The sequence below is a fragment of the Lynx rufus genome, unplaced genomic scaffold (genome assembly GCF_022079265.1).
Source record: "Lynx rufus isolate CCGP_SWC_20201006 ecotype Redwood Valley unplaced genomic scaffold, mLynRuf1.p SCAF_5, whole genome shotgun sequence".
Classification (NCBI taxonomy): Eukaryota; Metazoa; Chordata; class Mammalia; order Carnivora; family Felidae; genus Lynx; species Lynx rufus.
Window position 1 is genome coordinate 150,962,359 of NW_025814867.1, and position 16,219 is coordinate 150,978,577.

The 16,219-nt window shown below is 52.7% G+C and overlaps 1 protein-coding gene across 6 annotated transcripts in view; it reads right to left on the minus strand.

Annotated features, from left to right (window-relative positions):
- Window positions 1-262: 262 nt before the first annotated feature.
- The window catches only part of VPS26C (VPS26 endosomal protein sorting factor C), a 46,634-nt gene continuing 30,677 nt past the window's right edge, over window positions 263-16,219 (minus strand). Inside the window, exons 4-9 of one of the 6 annotated variants that reach the window (XR_006965685.1) lie at window positions 12,260-12,340; window positions 8,784-8,858; window positions 3,875-4,025; window positions 3,482-3,634; window positions 1,977-2,259; window positions 831-916 (exon numbers count right to left, since the gene is read on the minus strand). Coding sequence is in view for 5 of the 6 variants with exons in the window: in XM_047099506.1 (XP_046955462.1) it covers window positions 834-916; window positions 3,486-3,634; window positions 3,875-4,025; window positions 8,784-8,858; window positions 11,874-12,231 (816 nt within the window). In the remaining variant the exon portion in view is untranslated. The other 5 variants (XM_047099502.1, XM_047099505.1, XM_047099503.1 and 2 more) reach the window with 5 other exon arrangements.

The window sequence follows — 16,219 nt, forward strand, 5'->3', positions numbered from 1 at the left end:
TATTTCTGAGGCCTGTTCGTTGCGGACCAACAGAAACAGTGGCTGGATCAGACGGAAGAAACGCGTCGCCACAGGCTCACATTCCGCGAGCCACGTGGCTTTACGAACGCACCTCCGTCACGGGCTTGGGGGCAGGCCAAGTTCATCACGTCCGGGGCATTTTCCCAGCACCACCCACCGCAGAGGGGTCTTCGCCTACTGCCCCCGGCACAGGTCTCCTGCCATTCGGAACCCACCCAGCAACAACAGGTGCAGACAGACGTTTTTTCCTCCCGTGACAGGAAGGGACGCTTTATTCCGGTTCCCTCAAAACTTGGAAGTTGTTATGAAAAATGTTACAAAAGGACTACAGAACAGAGTCGGGAAAAAAGGCTACACCGTTCTAGGGGATGCCGCCTTGCGGCCCCGCGCGGGCGGAATCCACAAACGTCGTAAGCCGGGAGCTTGCCCGTGACCATCCGGCGAAGCTGCTTTGCTGCGGAGGGTTTCCTCGGCCTCCGGGATCCCACTTTCCGGCCAAGCACAAACGGCTGTTTGTAGTTTTACTGCCTCTACAAGGGGGCAGTTAAGTCAGGAGTCCCAGGAAGTTTTGCTTTCTGCCAAGCGGTCTGGCCCAAAACAACGGAGTCCTGTTGAGTCTTAAAGGAGAGGTCCGACGAGAGGCGAGCACTGGAAGCAGAAGCTTCACGGCGACTGGGGTCGGGGGTCAGCTCCGTCTGACACAGATTCACCGAGAAAGGAAGCACAAGCTGCGGGCTTCGGCTCCCATGGGTCGGCCCCCCAGCCGCATTTCCGCCCCACCGCTCCCGCCGTCCACACTGCCCGCTCCTGGGCTACATCCTGCACAGCTTCAGCGGAAAGTTCTCGGTGATGAGGTGATCGGGGTGGAGAAGCACAACGATGTTAACCTCAAATTCTGAGAAAAGAAAGATCGGGCGTCACACTCACCTGCCCCCGCAGCAGAGGCCACACGCCCACCGCCCGGCTCTGAAGGTGAGGGGCGCACAGGCAGCCCTGGGGGCTTCTGTGCCCGCCACCCGCGACGGTCACCCTCAGCCTCCAGGGGAACCGGGGAGGACTCTCTCTAGGGGAATTTGTCTTCTCTCCTTGGAACAGGAAGAGGTCAGCTTCTCAACCACACTTTCCTCATCCTCTGTCCTTACCAGAGAGAATCTTCTAGAATCCTTTCTGCTCATTCATAGTCTTTTTTTTTTTTTTTCCTTCCAACAGTTCTTCATGGAAGAACCGACTGGGAACTGGCCAGCTGTGTGGGTCCCTGTCTCCCGCCCCAAATGAGACACTGCAGTTTCACTGTTGTTCTTTGCGGGAGGGGTTAATTCACCCCAGACGCCGGTTCAAAGAACGGTCTCTCGTTGACGACGGCAAAAGCGGTGTGTGTGAGCGGGGAGCTCCGTGCCAAGAGGCCAGGGCCAAGCACCAAGGCAGCTCGGCTGGGGAAGGGGCTCTGCAGTCACCTCACCCACGGCCCTCGTGGCTGGAGTCCTGAGGATAGTGTCCCCGAGGGTGTCTGTCTGCCTTCCAGGGGGGGAGGGGGCGGCCCTGGCAGGAGCTGTGGGCCAGCAGCGCCCCCGTCTCTCTCCTCATGGTGACGATCGCCACGGCACTCGAACGGCCTGCTGGGACTCTGGTGGTCATCGTCTTCCCCCATCCCCCCCGCCCCCCTGCCGTCCTCCCTGGAGGGGGCACAGTGTGGCTGGACGCCCGGCAGGCCGGGAAGGCCCAGGTCAGGGAGCTGGTGCTGGCTCTCTTTACGGCAGAGAACACGGGGCAGAACAGCCATTCCGCCCAGGCTCCGGGGCCCTGAGCTGGTCCCCGCGGGAGGACCCGGGCCCGACGGAGCACTGGGTCACGTGTGGTCAGCACCAGCAAAGCTGAAGGGGGCGCACGCAGGTACCGCTGGACACTTAGGACGTACGGCTCGCTCCCACCCCCCAGCCAGACGCCCGGAGCCTCACCTCAGCCGGGCCCACGGACGGCAACTCCAGGGCCCACGGGAGCTGCGGGGCCCAGCCACCGGGCCCTCCCTCTGCTGCGTGCGCTCCCGACCAGCCGTGTCCGGCGGCCTGTGAGCCCCACCAAGTCCCTACCGGTGTCCGGGAGCCTGTCAGCCCCAAACCACACGAAATTCACGATCAGGTCTGAAGAGCATTACTGCTGTCCCGGCTGAAGGACTGAGGGCGTGATTTATATGGAAGAATCGCAGGCTCGCATGACATGTTATACGGACACTTTCTAAATCTGATAGAAACAGCATGCAAAAAGTTAGGTGCTTAAAATACAGCACAGAAGAACAAAAATGTTTAGAGCTCTTGAAGTTTATGTAGAAAAACCAAGTGAGAAAGCAACAGATAAGCTCCTCCTTCTGGCTTAAAATCAAAGTACGCTGAAGTAAAACACGGCCTTTAGGACGCCGTGGGCAGCGTGCCGGGGGCCTGACGCTGGTCGCCAGGGGGGCACCTGCGGGGGGAAGCGGGCAGCGGAGGGCGTTCGCTCTGCACTCCAGCCCCTGGCGCCCTGCCCTCTCTGCTGTGGGCACACACCAGCTATTCGATACTCATACACATTTTGTGAGAAAAGTCACAGTGGCGGGGCGCCTGGGTGGTTCAGTCTGTTGGGCGTCCAACTTGGGCTCAGGTCATGATCTCACGGTTGGGGAGTTTGAGCCCCGCGTCGGGCTCCGTGCTGACAGCTCAGAGCCTGGAGCCTGCTTTGGACTCTGTGTCTCCCTCTCTCTCTGCCCCTGCCCTGCTCATGCTCAGTTTCTTTCTCTCTCTCTCTCTCACTAATGAGTAAACGTTAAAGAAACATTTTTTTTTTAATTAAAAAAAAAAAAAGTCACAGCAGCTTAGCTCGGGTCAGATCTGACCCCACGCTGTCTTTAGCAGACGTCGCCGTCCTTGTACGTGTTTGGCAAACAGCGGAGTCTGGCGCCCTCTGCTCCTGCCACGGGTGTCCTGACCCCACGACGTGCTTGTTATGATGTCACATGGCAGGTAAAAGCACTCAAGGGGCTTCACAAATATTCGTCACGGAAAATGACCAAGACGCCGCCAGCTGGTGGAAGGCAGCAGCCTTCACGGTGATCACACTGACGGTCACTTCCGAGTCTCCCCCAAATGCCAGCCTATCAGAGGAGCCTGCCTGACCTCCTCACGCACACGGCGGGCTTGCTCCCCGCTGTGCTAATTTCCTTCTCGAACCCACGGTCCCTGCCCCACGGCGACAGGGCCACGCTGTCTCCCCGTGGAGGGCCGGCGCCGCTCACGTGTACGGTCAGGGCTGGCACGGCAGCCTCTCGGGGAGCTCCTGCTCAGTGGCCGGAGGACTGGGTGCTCTGGGCCGAGCCCGCCCCAAGCAGACCCGTGTGGGTCTGGGCCTCAGGCACTCGGTGGCCCTTCTGCGGGCCCCGCCTTCGCGGGAGAACCCCGGCAGGCCCGGGGCAGGGAGCCAGCGCGCTTACCCACTTTGAAGTTGGTGGTCTCCAGCGTAGGGCAGGTGAACAGCCGGGGGAAGACCATGTATATGGGGACAGACAGGCTCCGGCAAACATCTCCGTCGGCGATCTGAATGTTCTGAATCTCCGTGGCGTCTCGGGCATATCCTTCGGCACACCCTGGGGGAGGCGGGCCGCCGAGCGGTCAGGACACAGCGGGTGTCCAAACGGGCCGAGCGAGAGACCCCGGGGACTCCGTGAGCACGTGTGTCACCCCGCTCACCCAGCGCTGCCGTCTGCCCCACGCGACTCGAGCTGCCTCCCTCCGCGTGGCGCCTTCTCACACGGACACGTCCCGGAAGCGGGAGGCGCGCCCTTCCGCCCGCTGCCCCCTCGGCACGCCGGCCGCAGGGCCCTTACCGCACGTCTCCACGCGGACCAGCTGCAGCTCTATGCTCTTGATGGCGGCCTCCGAGCTCTCGACCAGCAGCTCGCCCGTCAGCGGCTGCGTGATGACACAGCTGGTTGAGCTGAGATGGCCCCTGATGAGAAACTTGGGGAGCAGGGCTCTCTACGACGAACAGAAGCAAGACGTCAGGGACGAAGGTGCCAAGGGAGATCACTCCACAGTCAGTCACTCGGTGCAGATAAAAACCGAACACAAAGCTGGGTGATTTTCGTAAAACCCACGGTCGAGTCGGCTAACAGACTGAATTACTCAACAGCTGCCCGCAGACACCAGGCGTCCACACGGCCCGCACAGAATGGCCGGCTCCCTCGGAGCTGTCCCGATCGCCTAGATCGGATCTGGAAAGCTCCTTCTTGCCAAGCAACACGACCTAAAAACGCCCGAGGAAGTTGCCAAGAGCGTGTAAGGGCCACGGGCAGCCGGTCACACATACACCCAAAAGGTTTAAAAAAATAATCAACAATTAATTGGGGCCTGGGTGGCTCAGTCGGTTAAGCGTTGGACTTCGGCGTAGGCCACGATCTCAGGGTTTGTGGGTTTGAGCCCCGTGTCGGGCTCTGTGCTGACAGCTCGGAGCCTGGAGCCTGCCTCAGATTGTCTCCCTCTCTCTCTGCCCCTCCCCTGCTCATGCGGTCTCTCCCTAAAATAAACATTAAAAAAAAAAATGCTATGCTCCCAATTATGCAATTTTGAAAAGCGAAGGCATTTATTTCAAGGACATTTAAAAAATTTTTTACATTTAGTTTTATTTTTTATTTACTGTTTTTTTAAGTAGGCTTCATTCCCAGTGCAGAGCCCAATGCGGGGCCTGAACTCATGACCATGAGATCAAGACCTGAGCTGAGATCAAGAGCCAGACACTCAAACAACTAAGCCACCCAGGCACCCCTCAAGGGCATTTAAAGAAAACAATTGTCATCAATGCTTGACTAAACCTTCTGGATGCTTCCTCTGTAGACCTAAGAACCTGGTCACAGGCGGATGATGATTTCTTGTGGGAAGTGGATATAAACAGAGGTAGCTGTTCTAGAAGCCTTCACCTCGCTGGTCCCAGTTACTAAAGTGGAGTTTGGAGCAGTGCTGTCTCACAGAAACAAAATGCAGCCAAAATGGGAACCACCTATGTAATTTAAGATTTCCTAGTAGCTGTATTTTAAGGAGTAAAAGGAAACAGCTAAAACCAACCAAAAGGTCCAAACTCTCCCTTCCACATATAATCAATATTAACAATTACATTTAGGGGCGCCTGGGTGGCTCGGTCGGTTAAGCGTCCGACTTTGGCTCAGGTCACGATCTCGCGGTCTGTGAGTTCGAGCCCCGCGTCAGGCTATGGGCTGATGGCTCAGAGCCTGGAGCCTGTTTCCGATTCTGTGTCTCCCTCTCTCTCTCTGCCCCTCCCCCGTTCATGCTCTGTCTCTCTCTGCCTCAAAAATAAATAAACGTTAAAAAAAAAAAATTTTTTTTTTTTTTTTAAATTACATTTATATTCTCTTTCTTTTTGAAATCCAGTCAGGACCTGACACCCAGAGCTCATCTCAGTTCAGACTAGCCACACCTCAGGGGCCAGCAGTGGCCGTGACTGGTCTCCCCTGTCGGGCAGCGCCGGAACTGGGGTGCAGGGACCTGCTGGCCCCAAGGGCAGAGAGCTCTAAAAAAAGACTTGATTCAAGACAAAGTTCTAAAAATAACTACAGAGAGGCTATTTGTTCCAAAAACTAAAAAGCAGTAGCAGTCTGCATTAAAATTCTTTCAGGCAACTGGCAAAAAAGAAAAGCTCTCAACGCCCAGCTAAAGATTCTGACTAATAATTCACTTTACCCCTCCTCCCGGGAACATGACGTTGGCATAAACAAACAAACAAAAAAACAAGCTACACAGAGAAAGACCAGCCCGGTGAAGTGTTTCTGTGAATAAAAGCGCACGGACACTGAAGCTCCCGGCTCAGGGAACCACGTCCTGCGGTTAGAAGACAGAGCTCTGCACACGCGTGCTCCCGGGAGGCCCTGGGCAGCCCTGAGGTCAGAGGTGGGGCCCACCTGGGGAAGGGGCAGTCGGGGCGGGGCAGTCACAGGGATGGCGGAACTGGCCATGGGCGGCCTCTGGGGTCAGCGTGTCCCCCTCGAGGGGGACTTCCCACCCAGGACGCTCCCAGAGCAGGCTGGGCGAGTGTCCCCATTTACGGCCACGATGCAGGACGACAAGGCTCTGACCCCAGAAGACAAGCCACCCGCACACCTTCAAAGAGAGCCCACAGGGCCGAATGCCCCTCCCCTGCAGCAGAGCTCCTCAGGTAGAGTGTGCGTGTGTAACCACAAGGACAGATTATCATTTGGGCTGAGGACAGAGAGTCTGGTTAACAAGGCCACACACGTTTGATCCTCGTTTATATAAACATAAGCTGACACCCAAAAACCAATAGACACTTGAGGAAAATAAAAGCAAGAAAAAGAGGCCGACGTCAGCAAACAGGATCACCAGGAAGAGAGATGAAGGGCCGCGTGTCTGCAGGAAGAGGCGCTATCTTGCGAGAGGAACTGCTTGGAGATGAATCACACTGCTGTTGAAGCAAACGTTTCTTTTATTATTATTATTATTTTTAACGTTTATTTATTTTTGAGACAGAGAGCAACAGAGCATGAACAGGGGAGGGTCAGAGAGAGAGGGAGACACAGAATCCGAAGCAGGCTCCAGGCTCCGAGCTGTCAGCAGAGAGCCCGATACAGGGCTTGAACTCACAGACCGTGAGATCATGACCTGAGCTGAAGTAGGACACTCAACCGACTGAGCCACCCAGGCGCCCGAAGCAAACGTTTCAATAGCTGGGCTCCATACCAACCAAAGAGCAAATCAGTGAGCTGGAAGACCGAGCCGAGGACTCTGCTGGGACGCATCTAAGAGACACTGAGAGATGGTCACAGAGCTGAAGGAAAGACAGCAGGCACACTGACTAAGGAAACATCAAAATTCGGGCATGGGCTTAGACGTTCCACAATGCTAAGGATGGGGAGATACTGGAAGTTTTCAGGGCTGGGTAAGGAAGAGGGAGGAGACACAGATGTGCTCGCACAAATTTGGGGATCAGGTCATCATCAGAATCACGAGGCACCAGAACACCAGGCAGCTACTTCCCAAGTTCTAAGGGCAAATGAAATTAGAGCCAGAGTCTTCGACCTGGACAAACTAGGGTTCCAGTGTCTGGTGTCTGTTAGACACTCAAGGAGGTAAGTTCACTCCTCGCCCTTTCTGAAAGAATGACTCTAGGATGTACTCCAGCAACACAGAAAATAAACTGAAGACACACGAGAATGGGAGAGGAAGCAACAGGCAGCAATGACCACGGTGACACCTCCAGTGAAGCAGTGACAGTTAAATCCTGCCTGTGATAGTTCAGGCAACTATGAGAAATGGCTTCTAAGCCAACAGAGGCTTAATTAACACTGAGAAAAATGAAACAGACAAACCTGACCTTAGATTTCAGACCATTTCAACAAACAAGGGTGTGGTAGGAGGAAAATGTGAAAATGTTATAAACCTTCCGGCAGAAGGTTCTTGTTCTCCGTGTTGGTACTGAAACGCATGATTGTCTCTGCATGTTTGAACATTTGGGGATAACTGTTAGGAAAACAGAAACAGGATGTTAGAGAAAAAAGGAGCAAGTAACAGTACGCTAACAGAAAAAAAACCCTTGCGACCTTAATCAATTAGACCAAGGCCAGGCAAAAAAAGAAACATTAACGTACACATTAAGGTACACGCAGGACACGATGGAAGGAACAAAACAAACTCGTTCAAAGGATCTGGCTGGGTGCTCTTTACAAGACGCTCTTGGATCTACTCAGCCCCCCTCCCCTCTCCCATTCTGTCACCTGGTTCTGTATTGTTTAGATTCCTAAGAAACACAAACCAGTTAAGAGCATGAGCGCCAACTGGGACACCACTGGGTAGTTCTCGGGCTGAACAGCCGAGGCCGGGGAGGGACCAGGGCAGTGAGATCCGGGCCGCGGCCACAGCCTCAGCCCGTCACTACCACCTGCACTCCCTGCACGTGTCCAGTCACGTTCAAATCCCTGTGAGAGTACAAGTCGACCAGGCCATGGGGGTCCTGTCCCCTCCAGATGGTAAAGGGACTTTCTGAGAGGCACCTGAGGACGCACCCCTGCCTCCTCAGGGAGGCCAATAACCGCTCCTGTGCCCCAGGCCTCCCAGACTTGCCTTTAACCCAGATGACAGGGTCCGGACAGCAGAATGCGAGACGACAGCAGGGAAGAAGAGCCAGGCCCTCGGACAAGAGAGCAGGTGGCCAGCTAAGAAGTGAGGGGTGCAGGGGTGGTCGGGACTCAGGGAAAAGGGGCTCTGACTGCAGCACAATAGAACCGGGAGGAGAGGGGGGGACCATGGTGGGCATACAGGCTCCCAGAGCAGCCTCTGAAAAGCATTCTTCTTCCAAGTAGTTACCGAGTTTAAAAAGAAATCAAACCAGGGGCGCCTGAGTGGCTCAGTCAGTTAAGCGGCCGACTTCAGCTCAGGTCATGATCTCACAGTCTGTGAGTTCGAGCCCCTAGTCGGGCTCTGTGCTGACAGCTTGGAGCCTGGAGCCCTGCTTTGGATTCTGTCTTTCTCTGCCCCTCCCCCCACTCACATTCACGCACGCACACACACACACTCTCTAATACAAATAAACATTAAAAAAAAAAAAGAAGTCAAACGAAAAATCCAGGCTATTTTGGGCACAGAGATAATCAGAACGTTACTCTTGCTGATGACCTCATACCCAAAGAAGGAACCCTTGGTCAACGGTCTGTCTGCGGGGTCCAGTCACCAAGAAAACATCTCTGGCTTTCAAGTGGGAAGTGCACGTACCTCTCGGACGTTCTGCAAGGTTTCGGGAGTGATAGTGAAGTCCACAGGGCTCGGGGTCAGCTTCCCCTTCTGAGGCTAAAACAGGAGGTAAAACCAACATCAGCTGCTTGAAGGCCCAGGGTTCCACAGGTCCAACTTCCCTTTCCGTTTTTAAACAGACGAAAGGCAGCAGAATGGATCGGGGGGCGGCGGGGGGGGGGGGGGAGCTGGCAGTGCGAGGCAGCTCACCTGGGTTCTACAAACACAGCTCTGCCGAAAGACAGTGTTGTGCTCTTTGTCACATTTCTTCATCCCCTGTGACTCAGTTTCCTCATCTGTAAAATGAGGGACCGCTTTCTTAACCTATCAGGTCCCTTTCAGGTCCGGGAATTAAAAATCAGACCTAAGAACCAAGGGTAGTTTTATTGGAAGGTATTCACGTTAAAGCTCTTAGAATAAGAGCTGACACCAAGTACCTCTGATGTGCTACTGACTGAGCGCGACGAGCCTACAGGGTGCTGTTACGGTCACTGGCCCCACTTCACAGACAAGGACAGTGAGGCACAGAGAACTCAGATGGTCTCAAGTGGCAGAACCGAGATTCAAACCCGGGTGGTCTGGCTCCAAGGCCGGCACTGTGAGCCACCCAGCCGTCCAAATGTCCACCGGGAGGATCACTCCCATTAAATAATCATAAATGTTGCCATCGTCAGCCAAGCACGGTCACCTCCACGTCACACAGCTGCGGAACCCATCGGCACAGCCGAGCTTCACGAGGGCCTGCCTGGCAGATTCCGCTCCGGCGCTGGGATCTAAAGGCCACTGACACCCAGATGCCAGGAGCCAAAATGCCAAGTTTACTCATTTACCAAAGGCGTATTCTACGCAATATTCTTATTAATAGGTTCATGAACATAGTCTTTAGTGGATATATTCTTCCTCACGGCATTTAAAGGAGTATTTAACTTGTCGACTAGAGATCACAGCATGGTTTTATCCTTCTCATGAAATCGTTCGTAAAAAAGAACAGGATTATTTTTGTAGTTTTTTTTAAGATTTTATTTTTAAGATTTTAAGCCCCAACATGGGGCTCAAACTCACAACCCTGAGATCAAGAGCTGCACGTTCCAGCAACTGTGCAAGCCAGGCACCCCAAGAACAGGGTTCTTTTTTTATTATTAGTTTTTTAATGTTTATTTATTTTTGAGAGAGACAGAGAGGTAGAGCATGAGCAGGGGAGGGGCAGAGAGAGAGGGAGACACAGAACCCGAAGCAGGCTCCAGGCTCCGAGCTGTCAGCACAGAGCCCGACATGGGGCTCGAACCCACGAGCGGTGAGATCATGACCTGAGCCAAAGTCGGACGCTTAACCAACTGAGCCACAAGGCGCCCCCAAAAACACGGTCCTTGAAGGCTGGGTGTTGGTAAGCTGCCGGGAGCAGGGAGGAAGCCCCACACGGCCCTGCCACTGGTGCCCGCCCTGAGCTGACCTCTGACAGGGCCCTGCAGTCACGAGCAGGCTGGGGGTCAGGGGTCAGGGAAGACCTGGCCTGGAGTGTGGCTCTGGGCAGGGAGCTGAATTTGGGTTTATTCTCCTTCACAAAGCTGGAGGTTCTTTTTGTTAAAGACATAAAAAGGGTATATGTCTCTTTTACGGAATAATCCACATTAAAGAAAAAAAAATTTTTTTTGCTTCCATGTGAAGACCTTTGATACAAAAAAGGAAAATACCTAAATCACATGACTTCCAAAAAAAGAATAATATATTTTTAATATTTTATATAATATATTATCACTAAAAAATACTAAACAATGATTATTAAAAATTTAATAAGGGGTTAATGATAAATGTTAGACGTCCTAAAAAAAAAATCACAAAAATGATGGAAATAAAGGACATCGGTGATTTTGCCAATCTTCTGCACGAGAGATTTAAGTCTTACATTTTTATGTAACCACTACTAAAAGACATCCATGGACATTTCATAACAGTACAAAAGAAATACAATTGCAAATTTTCCACAAAAGCAACGTGCCTCCCCGCGGAGTTCTGTAGAAGCCCCCATTTACTAAGGCACGTGGCAGGGACCACGGGAAACGTGTGGGGTCCCCAGGACGCGGCGCCTTGCGCAATTACCTACGAAGGGAAGCGAGTCAGGGAAAGCTAGTGGCTTCTGCGTCTCTCCGGTTTGGTGCCACCTTGACACGGCCCGCAGCCCCACAGAACCCGTTCGCTCACGGAGCACACGCACGGGCCTTACCCGGCCCGGTGAGGCCCTCAGAAGCGGTGTTCCCGGGTCAGCCCGGGGACGGCCCAGGCAGACGTGCGCCGACACGTCCAGACCCCGTTCACCTGGGCGCCTCCAGGAACCCCAGTTTGGCCACCTCGGTCTCCAAACTGCTCAGGATCAAATGAAAGGCAGATGCGCTGCAATCCGAGTCTAGGCGGCCATTGGCCTAGAGAAAGCAGGAGCCGACCCTGACCTGGAGGTGTGAGCACACAGCCCAGGGAAGGGAAGGACGACACGGCCTGCAGAGAGGCCGGGGGGACAAGGGAATCCAATGCCGTGGACATCCATCACACGTGTCACACCTAGGGCGGACAGGGCCAATCACCGTGAGGCTCTGCACGATGACCAAGGAACAGCACAGATGGGCTGCGGACTCTACCTTGAATTCACCCGGAATCGCCAACAGCCACAGGGGAGAGGGATCCAGTTCCCTCAGTTGGCACGTGAAAGGAAATTTTAAAGAATATGTTGTAAAAAATTTTTAAAAATGAATGAATAAATAAATAAATAAATAAGATAAAGAATATGTTGTCACTGCAAAATAGTAACAGAAGGTGCTGGGAGAGGGGCGCCTGGGGGGCTCAGTCAGTTAAATGTCTGCCATTGGCTCAGGTTGTGATCTCACGGTTTGTGGGTTCGAGCCCCGTGTCGGGCTCTGTGCTGACAGCTCAGAGCCCAGAGCCTGCTTCGGATTCTGTGTCTCCCTCTCTCTCTCTGCCCCTCCCCCACTCATGGTCTATGTCTCTCAAAAATGAATAAAACATTTAAAAAAATGTATTAAAAAAAAAAAAAAAAAGGAAGTGTTGGGAGAGGCGACCCACCCTGACCCCGAAGGTCCCTGTGTGCTCTCGCTGGGCGTGCCAACAAGGTAAGGTCCTGACCATCCCTTGTCTGAGGCGGGCCACTGCTCTGGATTGTGTGGCCGTCGTGACCTTGAGAAAGGAAGAGATGCGTCCCTCGGAAACGGGCCTGCTGCTTGCTATGACGGAGGTGGGCCCCCGCCCGCTGTTTCTCAGCGGAGGCACGGCCCCCTGCAGGGTTCTGATGCTGCCGGAAGACACCGGCGTCCCTGTCTCCGACCCAGGAGCGTCTTCCCCAGCAGCCACGACACAGCACCAGGCTAACTTCTTGGCCTACAAACGGGGGAAAAGACCAGACCCTACGGGAGAGTCCCATCATGACGCGCAGAGCCCCGAACACAGCTTACAGCGGAGTGAACGATGAATTCGCAGGTCTTCGTCACGTCCTTGGCCAACAGAGACCGCCTCATGTCACAGCGCAGGGTATACTGGAGGGCGAAATCGGACAAGAAAATGCCGTTTTAGTGTGGTCTGCTTCCACCTTGGAACTCTATCCAAAGACCCAAGAAAGCCAACTTTCAGGGAAACGTGGTCCAACTACTGTGTTATACGAACCTAATATACATAACTGGGGGAGCCAGTGCTCAAAGTAAAGGCATTTCTATAAAAAGACCAAAAGCAAAGACACACTTTCGGGTGATGCCGCGGCCGCCCCGTAGTTGACCCGCTGGTGCAAAGGCACAGAGTCTCACCTATAAGAGGCAGAGAGCGGAAGGAATGTGCACCTGCAAGCAAAAGCCGCTTTAAATCCAGCTGTCTGTCTTAGCGTGTGAACCCTGACAAATAAGACAACCCGTCTGAGCTTTAAAGAGGAGGCATCTCTTTAAAATGGGGATATCAGTGCCTGCCTGCAGCAAGGGCCGAATGAGATAATGCGTGACACGCACTTAGTACAGGGTCTGGCACATAGCAGCTCTTAGTAAAGTGGCAGCTATTTTGTCCCGAGGATTAGAAAACACACAGGAAGGACAAGCAGCCCCAGGACAGCGTCTGGCATGTCACGAACCGCCCCTGAGAAGCGAGCTGCCCGTGGCACCGTGTGCACAGCACGGCGCCGGGTGACGGAGCAAGATCGGAGTCGGACCCTGCACCCAGGAGTTCCGGCTCTAGCGAAGAGAGGACTCTGCGGTGACGGTGCTCAAGGTCTAAGACTCCAGGGCTCCTCAAAACTAGCTCTCCACATTTCAATTAACTGTTTTAAGGTCCATTTATTTTTATTTTTTATTTATTTATTTTTTTAATGTTTATTTATTTTTGAGACAGAGAGAGACAGAGCATGAATAGGGGAGGGTCAGAGAGAGAGGGAGACACAGAATCTGAAACAGGCTCCGGGCTCCGAGCTGTCAGCACAGAGCCCGATGCGGGGCTCGAACCCATGGACCGCGAGATCATGACCTGGGCTGAAGTCGGACGCTCAACCAACTGAGCCACCCAGGCGCCCCAGGTCTATTTATTTTTGAGACAGACAGAAAGACAGAGTGTGAGCGGGGAAGGAACAGAGAGAGAGAGGGGGGGAGACACGGAATCCGAAGCAGGCTCCAGGCTCCGAGCCGCCAGCAGAGCCCGATGCGGGGCTCGAACCCACAACCGTGAGATCATGACCTGAGCTGAAGCCGGACGCTTAACCGACTGAGCCACCCTGGCACCCCTAGCTCTCCATATTTTAATCTTAAGAAGTAATAAAGAAGGGGAAATCTTTTAAAATGTTTATTTTGGAAAAGCCAACCATATGCAAAAGTAAAGAGAAGAGTATAAAGACGCCCCACGTACCCAGGAGCCAGCTTCCACAGGGGTCGACGCATGGCCGATCTTAACTATTCTCCCTCTCAGCCGTTCCCCATCTGCCAATACACAGACATACCCTGAGTGCAAGGTGACGGGGACGGGTAAGGCAGGTGGCATCACGCTAGCTTTTAACCCGTGTTCAGTTTCTCTGCTGTGCCTGGGCTGTTTTTCTGAACCAGCCACTGCTCGTGTACCTCCTGCAAGACAGGCCCGGTTCTACCCAAGGGAGAGCGGGCCCCTCTGCGGGGCCGGTCCCTGAGCTAAGAGCTCTGACCTGGGACTGTTTCTTCACATGGTTCTTGTCTGTGGGTTGACACACTGGTAACAAAAATCTATAGCATGATCACTGTCTTCATGCTAATCTAAAAACAAAAAATCACATAACCCACATTGAAGAAAGTCAGCTACTGTTTTAATCATCCAGGAAAAACTTTAGAATTATGTTCAAAATATTTTATATAACTGGGACTACATGCATGGTTGAATCAAGAAGCTACATTATTATGAACGACCTGTCCACATTATGCAAGGAGTTGCTATATATTTAAGGTGTTACTGGGATATTAAAACATTTTTAAAAATTTGTTTGTTTATTTCGGGAGAGAGAGAACATGAGCAGGGGAAGGGCAGAGAGAGGGAGAGAATCCCAAGCAGGCTCCACACTGTCAGTGCAGAGCCTGACACAGGGCTCAAACTCAAGAACTGTAAGATCATGGCCCGAGCGGAGACCAAGAGTTGGACGCTTAACCGACTGAGCCACCCAGGCGCCCCTAAAACATTTTTCTAAAGAAACGTCTCTTGTCTACAAAGACCTTTATATATATAAAGATCTACAAAGATCTATATCTATATCTGTATCTATATATCTTTTTTTTTTAATTTTTTTCTTAATGTTTTTATTTATTTTTGAGACAGAGGCAGAGCATGAGCAGGGAAGGGGCAGAGTGAGAGGGAGACACAGAATCGGAAGCAGGCTCCAGGCTCTGAGCCATCAGCACAGAGCTCGATATGGGGCTCGAACTCACAGACTGTGAGATCATGACCTGAGCCGAAGTCGGACGCTCAACTGACGGAGCCACCCAGGCGCCCCTCTGTATCTATATATCTAATATAAAGATCTTTGTAGACAAGGGATGTATATATATGTGTGTACACACACACACACACACACACACACACACACACACATTCTCTTTTGAGATTTCAATCTGGTCTCCCCAGCCAGACAAGCTCAGTGAGGCCTGGTACTGTTAGATCTGTATACGTGTGTGTGCACACAACGTGTGTGTATGTGTGCAGTCTGTGTGTATGCACACACGTGTTTTGTCTTTCTCCTACACAGCCCACACGCTGTCTAGCATTTTGTTCGGCATTTTGTTCGGACCTGCCTGGTCTCTTGCATTCTTTTCCCAGTGGGAACGTCCCCTTCCTCATCTTTAGTCTCAGGGCTTTGGCAGAGCTGACCTCCCATCAGCCTCCTGGAAGCGACCGGTAAGCCAGGCCTGCTACGGGGAAACAACTCCTTCTGCCGGGGTGCCGATCCAGCAGATCATACGCCAGCCACACGCTAGCAGCCAGCTCTGCCGCGGCCCGGGAAGAACCCAGCTGAGAACGAGGCCTGCACAGAAGACAACGGAGCCGGAGACACAACTGGCCTCCCGCACTTCTGGCTCTGTGGTCTGATACCTTCTTTAGGCGAAGTCAGCTTGAACTGGATTTCCTCGCAAAGGAGCGAGAACAAGTGGCATCAACTTCTGGCCACGGAATGTTTTTAAGTATGGAGGCAATAATTCGTAACATGGGGCAGATGCTGACAAGCGAGGGTGGGGAGAAAGGCGGAGAAGAGGAACATGCTGATTTTTGTTCCAGGAATTATGTTAATTCTTTTACATGCACCATCTCACTTAATTCTAACAACTCCAATAGAACTGTTAGGATAATGCAAGGACGGCTACCAATACCTCATTTATATTCAATCATTCAACAAATACGGACTTGGACCATTCCGTGTGCCAGGCACTGAGCTAACTAAGCACTTCATGCCAAGACCTCATTAATCCCCTAGGAGGAGGTCATGAAGGCTGTTCGGGGTCACAGAGGTGGGATATGAATTTACACCTGCTGGCTGCCAAAACCCATGCTCTGAATCTTTACACAACACATAACTCAAGCCCGGATCTGTCTGCTGCAAAGCCCTCGATCTTTTTGCTTTATCGCGCTCTTGCCCAATCGTGAAGAAATGGTCCAGGTGGTAGGAGTTTCCGCAGGTCAGAGGGGGTCAGGACGGTCAGACTGAGCAGGGCTCCAGGAGGAGGTGCAAGATTGGATCTTCTATGACCGTCAGTAAACACAGAGCCAACAGGAAGAAGAAAGAAGACTGCCAATAGATTTGAAGCAGACTCCCAGAAAGGATATTCTGAACTATGACGAAGAATGACTAGCATCTGGATAAACTAATTTTGAATTGCGATTTCAGACATGTTAGTACTGCTCTATGCTGTGTTATTATAGGACAAAACGTT